General features: G+C 47.9%; 1 protein-coding gene across 4 annotated transcripts in view; it reads left to right on the top strand.

Annotated features, from left to right (window-relative positions):
• RB1CC1 (RB1 inducible coiled-coil 1) overlaps positions 1-15,845 on the top strand; it is a 397,988-nt gene that overhangs the window by 292,444 nt on the left and 89,699 nt on the right. For all 4 annotated transcript variants that reach the window (XM_063923715.1, XM_063923717.1, XM_063923716.1 and 1 more), the window contains one exon: positions 14,395-14,545. In XM_063923715.1, coding sequence (XP_063779785.1) covers positions 14,395-14,545 — 151 coding nt within the window. The remainder of the gene's footprint in view (positions 1-14,394; positions 14,546-15,845) is intronic.

Here is a 15,845-nt window from a genome sequence, read left to right as displayed (position 1 = left end):
ACACGCTTTGTGTCTCGTCCCCCCTTCCTCCAGCCCCTTAATTCGCGACTGGCCAATGAGATCAGTGGTAGTGACAGGGGTGTGCTTTCATTTAAGCTGAAAGCACGCCCCCTGTCACAGAGGCACTTATAGTAAGTGCCGCTTCTGCTGATTTTTTTAATGGGCTTTCACTGCCCAAAGCTTAGCCCCGCCCCACGCTTCCGGCCATTTCACATTGATAGAGGGAGGCACTGACAGCAGTGCCTCCGAAACACCATTACAGACAGTTTTTTTGCACTTAAAAAAGATAAAAATAATGTAAAGGCTAAAGCAGATAGTTATGACACAGAATATGTGTCATAAATATCTTCTTTACATTATTTTAATCATTAATGACAGGGGAGGCACTGCCTCCCCTGACTGCACGTCCCTGCTGCAGTCATGCCAAACATCGCCTTTTGGCACACCAGGTCTTGTTAGAGTCTTCAAGTGTTGGCCGTCTTTTTTGCTATTTTCTTGCCAAAAATGCATCTTAGTCACAGTACAATGTGACTAGGACACACAGGGGGACTGCTGATTCATTTGATATAACTTTCATAAACCTTCCTATCAAATTACATCCACTCTGTACAGTCCACACATATCCTCACATGTCTTTTCATTATATGCAATAGATAGCACCTTTCCTTGTGTACATATGCCTATTTCCCTATAGATTGTAAGCTTGCGAGCAGGGCCTTCCTACCTCTATGACTGTTATCACCCAGTTTGTTATTGTTATTTCAAATTGTAAAGCGCAACGGAATTTGCTGCGCTATATAAGAAACTGTTAATAATAAATAATAATAATGACTCATATCTGTGTGCGACTAAGTCTCTAAATCTGTATACAAAGTGCTACAGCTTTTTTCCAATACAAGTTCTGTTCTCTGTATGCAGACTCAGTCACGCACAATTATCCAGTGTCATATATCAAATTAATCAGCACCGTCTTTACATGCGTCCTAGTCGCATTTTCTTGACTAAAGCATATTTTCAGCAAAAAAGACACCCGACTTTAGCAGAATTGCACGGAACCTGGTCGGCTCACTCAAGACAGGCATCTCGCACTGCATGTCCTATTGAGGCTGGATGTATGAGGACACATCTGTACTTCAACAGTGCTCCTTCATTCACCATTTCCAGACACCAACTTCTGTTCAATACCACCATGCCAACCACATATCAGCCCTCTACGACTACAAACAGATACCTGTATATAAAAAAATGTATTGGGTATACTGTAGATTTACATTTTTTCATAGTTGTCATTGTATTTCATATATCAGACACCTGAGATGCTCTCGGGAATTAAGGACAACAGGGACTGATGTAGCAGCGCAGTAGAGCTGCCCAGAAAACCACAGTTGTGATATCCCACTCACAAAAACGTAAAATAAAGTAGGAGAACAGTATAGCTTCCCTTGGTGCTAAATAGTCACACCATATACAGTAATTCCTATCTTATCAATAAATATTAGCTATCTTTTCAAATGGACACAAGTGTTTATTGACACAGACGCTCGGTGCATATACACTAGACCACTGATCTCCAACCCGTAGCTCGCGAGCTACTGGTAGCTCGCCGTAGTATTTTCGGTAGCTCACAGAGCGCATGGGCTTGGGCAGTCACTGGCACTCCTCCTCCCTTCATTTTTAATATGGTGCCGCCCGTCAGCAAATCAGAGCTCGTGGACCGGCAGTGGCGGCACCTAAATGGCTGCCGGACTGCGAGTTTTGATTGTCTCACCGGCACCATATTTTAAATGCCCACCGGAGACTCTGTCACCCTCACCGCAGCCGCCCTCCAGACTTCACAGGAGAGGCGCGTGCTGCGCTCTCCTCCCCTTCCCCGTCCCTCATACAGGAGGAGCAGCACCAGCGTCGGTAGAAGAAGCCAGCAAGGGTTAGCACTGTGTGGGGCACTGAATCGGACACTGCAGGGGGGGGGGGGATTTTAAATGGCACTGCGGGGGTAATTGTATCTGGCACTGTTGGGGGCATTGTATCTGGCACTGCTGGGGTGCATTATTTGTGTATCTGGCACTGCTGGGAGGAATTTTTGAATATCTGGCACTGCTGAGGGGCATTATTTGTGTCTCTGGCACTGCTGAGGGGCATTATTTGTGTATCTGGCACTGCTGAGGTGCATTATTTGTGTATCTGGCACTACGCGGGGGGGGGGCATTACTTGTAGCCGCGAGGCCACACCCACTTTCGCAGGAACGCACGCGCATTGGGGGGAGGGGATAGCTCCTTCAGAGGTTTTATTTTCCGAAAGTAGCTCACACCCCAATTAAGGTTGGAGACCACTGCACTAGACGATATTGTCAGCAATATCGCTCATTTTCTTTTTCATCCACTAGGGGTCACTGGAGTACTCTTGGGATATGGACGGCTTCCGCAGGAAACAGCACTGAATATTTAAATTTAGAACACTCCACCCCTCCATATCCCCGAGTACCTCAGTGTTTTTTCTGTGCTCGACGTAGTAACAGCTATGTGGCTGAGTCCACAATTACTTTGAATTTTATTTTATTTTTGGAATATTTTTTCTATTTTTATTACATCCCTTCCCCCCTTCCAAAAGGCAGGGTCAGGGATAGTGCAAGCTGCTGATAGCAGCAGGGGCGTGTCGGTCCTCACTAAATGAGCACCCTCACAGCCACACACACAGATCTTCTGTACACAGGCTGGCCGGCGCTTACTGAGAAGCCCCGTCGGAGCCTCATCACAACGAAGTGCAGGTATGTGTGCGGGGCGGACAGCTCCCGCTGCCGCCCCGAGGTGTGGGGACATTGATTACAGGCGCCGCCGCTGTTCCGGCCGCCGTGTCTCATAGACCGCCCGCTGCTCCGGCCGCCGCTTGCTCATAGCCCGCCCGCTGCTCCGGCCGCCGCTTCACATAGCCCGCCCGCTGCTCCGGCCGCCGCTTCTCAGAAGCCCGGCCGCTGCTCACGCCGCCGCTTGTTCAGCTGCTCTGCTAATCATAGCGCTTCACAGCGCGCTCCCCGTCCCGCTTCCAGGTCCCGCTGGCTCCCCCACGAACCCGCTGCCCGGCCCTCACTGCATCCGCAACGGAGCAGACGCGGGGGGGGGGGGGGAGAAGGTACAGCAGCAACATAGCAGTATGATATATATATATAAGACTGGCAGAGATGGTTACACAGGCTATTTATAATATCAGTAGGAATAGAACCTGCACTGTGATTATATGTATAAGCATGGCAGCCATTTTTAACCATGCTTCCTGTGTCTTCCTCTGTGATTCCAGAACGTTCCAGTACTACATCTCTACTCCACCGGAGGCGCAGGGGTGTTAGTGGGAATTTGGGATCACATTTCATAGTACTGGCCACGTGTACTGCACTTGGCCAGATATATATATAGAGACACCTTACTACTATTTTACTGAGTCGTGCAAGTGTCTGTGTTTGTGTATTGTATTGTCTGTCGCCATAATGAGTAAGGCACCAGCAAAAACTAAAAAGCATAATTGCAAAGTCTGTAGCAGTGTGTTACCGGATGGATCTACCACATGTACAGTATGTTTTGTGGATTCGGTTCAGAATACAATTTCTGCTCCAGTTTTACAGCCTATTTCCTCACCGACCCCTCCTTGGGAAATGTTAGCAAATGTACTGGCTGGGTTGCAATCAGAATTGACCGCCGCTCGACAGGAGCGGGAAACGGCAAGATCTGAGTCTAGAGTGAGACCGCCAGAACTAACGGAGGCGTCTCCGCCTTGCGTAAGGTCCAAATCCATTTTGGGTAAACGGGATAAATTTCATATGTCTTATGATTTTCCAGTTTCTGCTATGTTGCATTCTGACGATTCCATGCCAGACCTCACGGAACAAGATGAGGGTGAGGAGGGCGAAGTGGAGTCAGATAGTGAGGATTTTAACAATTCCGGCATTGATGATCTCATCAGAGCGGTGCGTCAGTCTCTGAAGTTTACTGAAACTGAGGAGCCTCTCACAAATGATCAGGTCGTATTTACTAAACGACAAAAAACTCCAATAAGTTTTCCTGTCTCGGAATCTCTTAATCAGATGTTAGTAGAAACACGACATGCCAGCAGCTACTACGCTTAAAGACCCTTCAGATCGCAAGATAGAAACTATGCTAAAGTCCATGTATGTAGCAGCAGGAGTGATGCTGAGACCTGGATTGGTTGGCATCTGGGTCACTAAGGCGCTCATAATATGGATTACAGAACTCAAATCTGCTTTACATGACGAAAACCTGATACTACTTGCAAATCAAATGGGTGAGGCTGTAGAGTATCTCTGTACAGCGTCTACTGACGTCTGTCAGCTCACTTCTCGTATTTCATTGTCGCTAGTTACGGCACGAAGAGCACTCTGGCTGCGTGCTTATCATGCGGAGGCAGAGGTCAAACGAGGTATAGAGGCAATGCCTTACGATGGCAAGAAGTTGTTTGGTCCTGAATTGGATGCATGGATTGCTGAGGCTACGGGAGGTAAGTCTGTTTTCTTACTATTACCTCCACCGGTATCAAGAAGGAGGTACGCTGGACCTTCGTTCAAATCCTTTAGACCTCAGTCCTTTCGAGGACGTGGCAGAGGAACAGCCACGCCTGCTAGACGTGGTCGTGGACGTGGTTTCCAACAAACCAACACAAGTCGCCAGGACGCTAAGGTTACCGACAAACCAGTGGCATGACGGGCTACCAGCCCATCTCGGTTCTCCGATTGTGGGAGCACGCCTTCAGACGTTCCATTTGGCGTGGTTCCACACATCCGCGGATGGGTGGATCCGCAATTTAGTGTTAAAAGGTTACAAAATAGAGTTCGACTGTCTTCCGCCTCTGCGGTTTTTCAAAACAGGATTGCCTCTGTCGGACGACAAGAGGGCGGTTCTGCAAATTGCCATTCAGTCCCTACTGGATTCAGCAGTTTTGATTCCGGTCCCTGTACATCAACAGGGTCAGGGTTATTATTCCAGTCTGTTTGTGGTACCGAAGCCGGATGGCTCAGTCAGACCAATATTGAACTTAAAGGGTCTAAATCAGTACGTAACTTACTACAGATTCAAGATGGAGTCTCTGCGTTCCGTGATTGCGGGTTTAGAGCCAAAGGAATTTATGATTGTGCTAGATCTCAAGGATGCGTACTTACACATTCCAATTTGGCAGCCTCATCAGAAATTCTTGCGGTTTGCAATACGCCAGAACCATTACCAGTTTCAGGCACTACCGTTTGGCCTGTCGTCAGCGCCTCGGGTATTCACCAAAGTGATGTCTGTGATGATAGCTCATCTCAGATCCCTGGGAGTGACAATAGTTCCGTATTTAGACGATCTGCTCATCAAAGCTCCATCTCAACAGATGCTTCTCCAACATGCGCTGCTAACGTACGATGTACTGGTTCACCACGGTTGGATTGTCAACTTCAAGAAATCACATCTAATTCCGTCTCAACGCCTTCAATTCCTAGGTATGATTCTCGATACGGTCAATCAAAGAATTTACCTACCACAACAGAAAGTACAAATTCTACGCCATCTAGTACAATTAGTGCTCAAGCCACGCACAGTGTCTGTACACTTGTGCATTCGCCTCTTAGGCACAATGGTGGCAGCTTTCGAAGCGCTTCAGTTCGGAAGATTTCACTCGCGTCCATTTCAACTGAATGTGCTCGCCCAGTGGTCGGGCTCGCATCTGCAGATTCACCACAGGGTGAGGTTGTCGCCAAGGGCAAGAGTGTCTCTGCTCTGGTGGCTCAAGGAACACAATTTAAACGCAGGGAGACTGTTCGGAGGCTGGAATTGGATAATTCTAACGACGGACGCCAGTCTCAGAGGTTGGGGAGCGGTAATTCAAAATTGTCAGCTCCAGGGTCTCTGGGCGGATCACGAAAGATTGCGGTCTATAAATGTCCTGGAACTCCGCGCAATTTACAATGCGCTACGACAAGCAGTGCACATGCTTCGCTCTCAGACTGTCCAAGTGCAGTCAGACAATGCGACGGCGGTCGCATACATCAACAAACAAGGAGGAACGAGAAGCCGCATGGCAATGCGGGAAGTAGCTCGAATCCTCAATTGGGCGGAATACAACCAGGTGATATTGTCGGCCGTGTTCATTCCGGGAGTGGACAACTGGGAAGCGGATTATCTCAGTCGTCGGGATTTTGATCCAGGAGAATGGGTATTAAATCCAGAAGTGTTTCACATGTTGGTTCAGCGATGGGGTTATCCTCAGGTGGACCTGATGGCGTCTCGCCACAATCACCAAACGATCCAGTATGTGTCCAGAACAAGAGATCCAAAGGCAGTGGCGGTGGATGCTCTTACCGTTGCGTGGCCGTACAGCCTTGTGTATCTGTTTCCACCGTTTCGATTGCTCCCTCTGGTGCTAAAACGGATCAAAAGAGAGTCTGTCACAGTCATACTAGTGGCGCCTCATTGGCCTCGGAGAGCTTGGTTCTCGGATCTCCGAGGACTACTCGCAGACGATCCTTGGCCGCTCCCACTACGTCCAGACCTGTTACAACAGGGTCCGTTCCTTTACCCCGATTTAGCGCGGCTGCGTTTGACGGGGTGGCTGTTGAGACCGCCCTCTTAAGAAGAGAGGGCATCCCAGAATCAGTTATACCAACCATGTTACGAGCTAGGAAGCCGGTTACGGCAGCTCATTATTACAGAATATGGCGTACCTATATAGGTTGGTGTGAAGCTCGGAAGTTTCCGACATCATCTTTCAAGTTATCCCGCCTTTTGTTATTTCTACAGACGGGTTTAGATGGAGGACTACGTTTATCTACACTAAAGGTGCAGGTATCTGCTTTGTCAATTTACTTTCAAAGACGATTGGCTCTATTGCCGTCTATACACACTTTTTTCCAAGGTGTCCTCAGAGTTCAGCCTCCATTCATTCCACCTACAGCGCCATGGGACTTGAATCTGGTTTTAGATTTCTTACAGTCTTCATATTTTGAACAGCAAGTGGATATAAAGTTTCTCACTTGGAAAACAATTTTTCTTCTAGCCTTAGCTTCGGCAAGGCGTGTTTCAGATTTGGGTGCCTTGTCATGCAAGCCACCGTATTTGGTGTTTCATGATGACAGAGCGGAACTTCGGACGAATCCCGCTTTCTTACCAAAGGTAGTGTCATCTTTTCACATCAATCAACCAATAGTAGTTCCTGTGTTGACAGCACATTCTGGAACTCTGGATGTGGTACGCGCATTACGCGTTTATGTATCCCGAACGTCTTCAGTTCGTAAGACGGATACGTTTTTTGTTCTCTATGATGCTGCCAAGATGGGTTGGCCAGCGTCTAAACAAACCTTATCCAGATGGATAAAACTGACCATACGTCAGGCTTACCTTCATGCTAGGTTACAGCCGCCTACATCAGTAACCGCTCATTCCACACGTTCTGTGGGAACTTCATGGGCAGCTTTGCCGTGCGGCTACATGGTCTTCAGTGCACACGTTTGTGCGCTTTTACAAGTTTGATACGTTTGCGGCATCAGCATCTAGCTTTGGCCGCCTAGTGTTACAGGTGCCTAACAGCTCTCCCGCCCACGGGGGAAGCTTTGGTACGTCCCAAGAGTACTCCAGTGACCCCAGTGGATGAAAAAGAAAATAGGATTTTGGTACTTACCAGGTAAATCCTTTTCTTTGAATCCATAGGGGGCACTGGACGCCCACCCAGAGCAGTTTTACCTGGTTTGTGGTAAGTTCAGAGGATCTTATGGTAACACACTCTCACCGACTGGTTCAAATTTATCAAGTGCTGGTTATGGTGTCAACTGTTTAGTTGTCAGTAACGTTATGTGTCAACTTCGTTGTTGTCCGTTATGTTATATGTAATACTCCATTGTCAACCTCTCTATAGTTCCTGTTCGGCTCAGTAAAAAACACTGAGGTACTCGGGGATATGGAGGGGTGGAGTGTTCTAAATTTAAATATTCAGTGCTGTTTCCTGCGGAAGCCGTCCATATCCCAAGAGTACTCCAGTGCCCCCTATGGATTCAAAGAAAAGGATTTACCTGGTAAGTACCAAAATCCTATTTTTACCCTCCTGAGCAATATTGTTGCCAATATCGTCCAGTGTGTATGCTGTAAATGATGAACAATGCGCAGTCCCGCGCATAATTTATCTTACCCCTGTGTCGCCTGTGCATGCAGCTCAATTTGGATTTATCGTCCAAAGCTACAGGTATGGGCCGGCTGCGGCGTGACGTTACTGTAGGATTTCCTACATCAGCATTATTTACACAATAGCTGCTTTGCATAAAATCGCCTTGTGGTTATAATAATTTGGCCACTCAGTGTCTACAAACTGTGTTAATGTAGTAATTCTTTACCAGTCTGATGCATTATTTTTATGCAGCCTTAAGATTTTTAAATATATTTCTCTTACGTCCTAGAGGATGCTGGGGACTCCGTAAGGACCATGGGGTATAGACTGCCTCCGCAGGAGACATGGGCACCTAAAAGAACTTTTCGTATGGGTGTGCACTGGCTCCTCCCTCTATGCCCCTCCTCCAGACCTCAGTTAGATTCTATGCCCAGAGGAGAAGGGTACACTGCAGAGAGCTCTCCTGAGTTTTCTGTGGAAAAAGAATTTTGTTAGGTTTTTTATTTTCAGGGAGTCCTGTTGGCAACAGGCTCCCTGCATCGTAGGACTGAGGGGAGAGAAGCAGACCTACTTAACTGATAGGCTCTGCTTCTTAGGCTACTGGACACCATTAGCTCCAGAGGGAGTCGGAACACAGGTCTCACCCTGGGGTTCGTCCCGGAGCCGCGCCGCCGTCCTCCTCACAGATGCCGGAAGATAGAAGCCGGGTGAGTATGAGAAACAAGAAGACATCTCGGGCGGCAGAAGACTTCAGATCTTCATGAGGTAAGGCGCGCAGCGGTAAGCTGTGCGCCATTGCTCCCATACACAACACACAGACAGCACTGATGGGTGCAGGGCGCAGGGGGGGGGGGCGCCCTGGGCAGCAATAAACCTCGTTTTTGGGCAATAAGGTGCTATTAGGCTGCGGAGGCAGCAAATAGATGATCCCCCGCCATTTTTGTGAAAATTGAAGAGGGACCGAAGCCCGCCACTGGGGGGGCGGAGCTTGATCCCTCAGCACTAACCAGCGCCATTTTCTCCACATAGCTGCATGAGAAACGCTGGCTCCCCGGACTCTCCCCTGCTGAACGCTTCAGAGGTTGGAAAAAAGAAAGGGGGGTCCCATTGGCGCGCAGTGAGTGGGAAATTGGATATATATATATAATATAAAAGCGCTATTTGGTTTTTCCAGTGTCATTTGGGCGCTGGGTGTGTGCTGGCAACTCTCTCTCTGTCTCTCCTAAGATCCTGGTTGGGGTTTTGTCCCCTTATCGGTATATCCCTGTGTGTGTGGGGGGTCGGTACGTGCGTGTCGACATGTCTGAAGCGGAAGGCTTCTCCAAGGAGGTAGAGCAGATGAGTGGTGTGTCCCCGTCGGTAGTGCCGACTCAGGAATGGATGGACATGTGGCATATGTTGAATGCAAGTGTGACTTCTTTACATAAGAGGCTAGATAAGGCTGAATACGGGGAGGCGTCGGGGGGTCAATCCTCGGATTGGACCGACTAACAGGGCCCGTCGGGGTCTCAAAAGCGTCCCTTGGCAAAAATTGTGGACACAACTACTGACACGGACTCTGATTCCAGTGTCGACTATGATGAAGCTAAATTGCACCCTAAGGTGACAAAGAGCATTCAGTGTATGATTATAGCAATAAGAGATGTGTTGCATATTGCTGATTAACCCTCTGTTCCTGACACGAGGGTACACATGTTTAAGGGAAAGAAACAGGTAATAAACTTTCCCCCATCTCATGAACTTAATGAGTTTTTTTAAAAAGCTTGGGAGACTCCGGATAAGAGACCGCAGATTCCCAAAAGAATTAATATGGCATACCCCTTCCCTACACAGGACAGGGTACGTTGGGAATCCTCTCCCACTGTGGACAAGGCTTTAACGCGCCTGTCAAAGAAAGTGGTTCTACCGTCTCCAGACACAGCGGCCCTCAAGGATCCTGCGGATCGCAGGCAAGAGACTACTTTAAAGTCTATTTATTCACATACTGGAGCTTTCCGAAGACCGACAATTGCGTCGGCATGGGTATGTAGCGCAATTTCAGCCTGGACAGATAACCTGTCGGCTGACCTTGATACCATGGATAGATATACTGTTTTGTTAATTCTAGCCCATATCAAAGACGCAGTCTTGTATATGAGAGACGCTCAAAGGGACATTGGATTACTGGCTTCCAGAGCCAATGCCATGGCTATTTCAGCGAGAAGATCCTTATGGACCCGCCAGTGGACGAGTGATGCGGATTCGAAAAAGCATATGGAGGTTCTACCCTATAGGGGAGACGTGTTGTTTGGGGATGGGCTGGCGGACCTGGCTTCCACAGCTACCGCAGGTAAATCTAACTTTTTACCGTTTATTCCCCAACAGCAGAAGAAAACTCCAACATATCAGATGCAGTCCTTTCGGTCACAAAAGTCCAGAAGAGGTCGGGGATCCTCGTTCCTTTCCAGAGGTAAGGGTAGAGGGAAAAGAACACCTGCTTCGGCTGGTGCCCAGGAACAGAAGTTCTCCCCGGCTTCTACAAAACCCACTGCATGACGCTGGGGCTCCCCTGCGGGAGTCCGCACCGGTGGGGGCTCGTCTTCGACTCTTCAGCCAGGTCTGGGTCAGCTCAGACCTGAATCCTTGGGCGTTGGAAATAGTTTCCCAAGGCTACAAACTGGAATTCGAAGAGGTGCCCCCACGCCGATTTTTCAAGTCGGCCTTACCAGCTTCTACCCCAGACAGGGATGTAGTGTTAGCTGCAATTCAAACGCTATGTCAACAGCAAGTAATTATCAGGGTTCCCTTGAACCAACAGGGAAGAGGGTACTAGTCAACCCTCTTTGTGGTCCCGAAACCGGATGGTTCGGTCAGACCTATTTTTAATCTAAAATCCCTAAGCCTGTACATGAAAAGATTCAAATTCAAGATGGAATCGCTCAGGGCGATAATAGCCAGCATGGTGTCACTGGACATAAAGGATGCTTACCTTCATGTCCCCATATATCCTTCCCATCAGGAGTACCTGAGATTCGCTGTACAGGATTGTCATTACCAATTTCAGACGTTGCCGTTTGGGCTTTCCACGGCCCCAAGGATTTTCACCAAGATAATGGCGGAAATTATGGTGGTCCTGCGCAAGCATGGAGTCACAATTATCCCATACTTGGAAGATCTCCTGATAAAGGCGAGATCAAGAGAACAATTGCTGAGCAATGTGACACTCTCTCTGAGAGTGCTCCAGCAACACGGTTGGATTCTAAATCTACCGAAGTCACAGTTGATTCCGACAACTCGACTAACGTTTCTAGGTATGATACTGGATACGGAACAAAAGAAGGTTTTTCTCCCGTTGGAAAAAGCCCAGGACATCCAGAACATGATCAGAGACCTGCTAAAGCCAAAAAGAGTGTCAGTTCATCAATGCACTCGTGTTCTGGGGAAAATGGTGGCAGCCTACGAGGCCATCCCCTTCGGCAGGTTCCATGCAAGGACGTTTCAATGGGACCTTCTGGACAAATGGTCCGGGTCCCATCTACATTTACATCGGAAAATAACACTGTCCCCCGGGACCAGGGTGTCTCTTCTATGGTGGCTGCAAAGTGCTCACCTTCTGGAGGGTCGCAGGTTCGGAATTCAGGACTGGATCCTGGTAACCACGAGCCTCCTGGTGCTAAATAGTCACACCATATACAGTAATTCCTATCTTATCAATACATATTAGCTATCTTTTCAAATGGACACAAGTGTTTATTGACACAGATGCTCGGTGCATATACACTAGACCACTGATCTCCGACCCGTAGCTCGCGAGGTACTGGTAGCTCGCCGTAGTATTTTCGGTAGCTCACAGAGCGCATGGGCTTGGGCAGTCACTGGCACTCCAGAGCGCATGGGCTTGGGCAGTCACGCGAGCCTCCGAGGATGGGGAGCAGTCACCCAAGGAAGACATTTTCAGGGACTGTGGTCAGACCAGGAGTCCTGTCTACACATCAACGTGTTGGAGCTAAGAGTCATATACAATGGCCTTCGACAAGCGGAGAGTCTTCTTCGCAACCTACCGGTTCTGATTCAATCAGACAATGTCACAGCAGTGGCTCATGTGAACCGCCAAGGCGGGACAAGAAGCAGAGCCGCGATGGAGGAAGCAACCAGGATTCTTCGCTGGGCGGAAAATCACGTAAGCGCTCTGTCAGCTGTCTTCATTCCGGGAGTGGACAACTGGGAAGCAGACTTCCTCAGCAGACACAATCTCCATCCAGGAGAGTGGGGACTTCATCAAGAAGTCTTTGCAGTGATAACGGGTATTTGGGGAGTTCCTCAAATAGACATGATGGCGTCACGCCTCAACAAGAAGCTTCGGAGGTATTGTGCCAGGTCCCGGGACCCTCAGGCAGTAGCAGTAGACGCCCAGGTAACGCCATGGGTGTTCCAATCGGTCTACGTGTTTCCTCCTCTTCCTCTCATCACAAAGGTGTTGAGGATCATAAGGTGAAAAAGAGTACAGACAATACTCATTGTTCCAGACTGGCCTCGAAGGGCCTGGTACTCAGATCTTCAGGAGATGCTCACAGGAGATCCCTGGCCTCTTCCTCTAAGGGAGGACCTGTTGCAGCAGGGTCCTTGCGTGTTCCAAGACTTACCGCTGTTACGTTTGACGGCATGGCGGTTGAATGCCGGATCCTAGCTGAGAAGGGGATTCCGGAGGAGGTCATCCCTACTCTAATAAAGGCTAGAAAGGAGGTGATGGTAAAACATTATCACCGTATCTGACAAAAATTTGTGTCTTGGTGTGAAACCAAGAACGCCCCTACGGAAGATTTTCATTTGGGTCGTTTTCTCCACTTCCTACAGACAGGAGTGTATATGGGCCTGAAATTAGGCTCTGTTATGGTACATATTTCGGCCCTCTCGATATTCTTTCAGAAGGAATTGGCTTCTCTTCCAGAAGTCCAGACTTTTGTAAAGGGAGTGCTACACATCCAGCCTCCTTTTGTGCCTCCAGTGGCACCATGGGACCTGAACGTGGTGTTGCAGTTCCTAAAATCACACTGGTTTGAACCACTTAACAAGGTTGAGTTGAAATTTCTTACCTGGAAGGTGGTCATGTTGTTGGCCTTAGCATCTGCAAGGCGAGTGTCAGAATTGGCGGCCTTGTCTCACAAGAGCCCCTACTTGATTTTTCATGTTGATAGAGCGGAATTGAGGACACGCCCTCAATTTTTGCGTAAGGTGGTTTCTTCATTCCATTTGAACCAACCCATTGTGGTGCCTGTGGCTACGAGTGACATGGAGGATTCCAGGTCCCTGTATGTAGTCAGGGCCTTGAGGATTTATGTAGCCAGGCCGGCTAGAATTAGGAAAACAGAGGCTCTGTTTGTCCTGTATGCTGCCAACAAGATTGGCGCGCCTGCTTCGAAGCAGACTATTGCTCGCTGGATCTGTAACACGTTTCAGCAGGCTCATTCTACGGCTGGATTTCCGTTACCGCATTCGGTTAAGGCCCATTCCACTAGGAAGGTGGGCTCTTCTTGGGCGGTTGCCCGGGGCGTCTCGGCTTTACAGCTTTGCCGAGCAGAAACTTGGTCGGGGTCAAACACTTTTGCTAAATTCTACAAGTTTGATACCCTGGCTGATGAGGACCTAGCATTTGCTCAGTCGGTGCTGCAGAGTCATACGCACTCTCCCACCCGATTGGGAGCTTTGGTATAAACCCCATGGTCCTTACGGAGTCCCCAGCATCCTCTAGGACGTAAGAGAAAATAAGATTTTAAACCTACTGGTAAATCTATTTCTCCTAGTCCGTAGAGGATGTTAGGCGCCCGTCCCAGTGCGGAAACTCTGCAAGACTTGTATATAGTTGTTGTTTACATAAGGGTTATGTTACAGTTGGAATCGGTCTTGGACCGCTACTGTTGTTTGTTCATACTGTTAACTGGTTATGTATGTTCCGGGTTACATGGTATGATTGGTGTGGGCTGGTAGGAATTTTGCCCTTGGATTTATAAAATCCTGCCCTCGTATTGTCCATCTCCTCTGGGCACAGTTCTCTAACTGAGGTCTGGAGGAGGGGCATAGAGGGAGGAGCCAGAGCACACCCATAGGAAAAGTTCTTTTAGGTGCCCATGTCTCCTGCGGAGCCCCTCTATACCCCATGGTCCTTACGGAGTCCCCAGCATCCTCTACGGACTAGGAGAAATAGATTTACCGGTAGGTTTAAAATCTTGTTTTTTTATTTGAACAGCTTTTTTTTTAAACAAATTTCTGTTTTCCCTTTTAAGTCCTGCTGGACCCGCACATAGCTTGATCTCTGAGCTCCAGGAAAAGCTTCAGCAAGAGAAACAGTTATTTGTTGAGCAACTTGACCAGCAGGAGAGAAAGAAAGTTGAAGAATTGCAGAACCTCAGGATCTCCCTAATAGCAGAACAGCAGGTAATACCACCTCTCACACTAGCATAAAAATCCCAGGTTATTGCACATGAACGTGCATCAACCCAGAATTTTGCTTAGTGTGAATGCAAACAACCCGGGACTACACTGCACTTTACCGGGATTGGGGCTGAGCCCCGGGAATTTGCTTACTTGCTAGACCCGACAGTTTCCCTGGTCGCAGTCTGAAAGGGGTATAATATTGAAGTTATACAGAGCCGGCCCTAACCAATACGATGCCCTAGGCAAGATTTTGGCTGGTGCCCCCTAGCACCACCGCTGGTTCCGCCTCTGACCTGACACCTCTTTCCCAGCACCATCACCCCTCACCCATAGCAGTCCTTATTTTGATGTTTGTACCCCCTATATTTTGGGAACAGCCCAAAAAGGGGTGTGTTTTTGTGGTAAGGGGCATGGCCACACAATAGTAACCCCAATTACAATTACGCCACACAGTACTGCAACTTCATTCACATTTGATCATGCAATAGTGTCCATAATTCATATTACATCCCACAGTAGTATCACTTTACCTTATAAACGTTACTCCTCACAGTAGAGCCCCTTATTCACATTACATCACACTGAATTGCTCCTTATTCACATTACACCACACCCTATTGCTCTTTATTCACATTAGATGACACAGTAGTGCCTTTTCTATATGCAACGCCACATAGTAGAGCACCTTATACACATAATGCCACACATTAGTAATGCATTTATGCACATAATTCCACACAGTAATGCCCCTTACACATATGAGACTCATTAATGTCCTTATAAACATAATGCGCCTTACACATTATGACATCCTTTATTAATGCCCTTTTACACATAATGTCCCTTACACATATGCTGCACATTATTAATGCACTTATACACATAATGACACACATAGTGCCCCTACACATTTGCTGCACATTATTAGTGCCCCTATACACATAATGACACGCATACAATAGTACCCTTTTACACCTATGCCGCACATTATTAATGCCCTTATACACATAATGACACGCATAGTGCCCCTTACATATATTCCGAACACTACTGCACAACCAACCCACTCACATGCACACAGCACTCACACTGCCACTAACACTGTGACCTCTGCCTTTGCTTGGATACAGATGTGTCCTCCTAAATCTTGCCTCAATGCTAACGTCGGGCACCTTTTTTTTAATCAAAATGCATCTTATTTTGGCTAGGATGCACAAGCAACTTCTACTGATTAAAATGATATGCAGCATGATTATATACTGTGTGAGACTGTGGCTGTGTCTGCATATGAAATGCTACA

Source organism: Pseudophryne corroboree, chromosome 5, assembly GCF_028390025.1.
Source record: "Pseudophryne corroboree isolate aPseCor3 chromosome 5, aPseCor3.hap2, whole genome shotgun sequence".
NCBI classification, from domain to species: Eukaryota; Metazoa; Chordata; class Amphibia; order Anura; family Myobatrachidae; genus Pseudophryne; species Pseudophryne corroboree.
The sequence above is the reverse complement of the archived record's forward strand: the minus strand, read 5'-3'. Positions and strand labels throughout refer to the sequence as shown.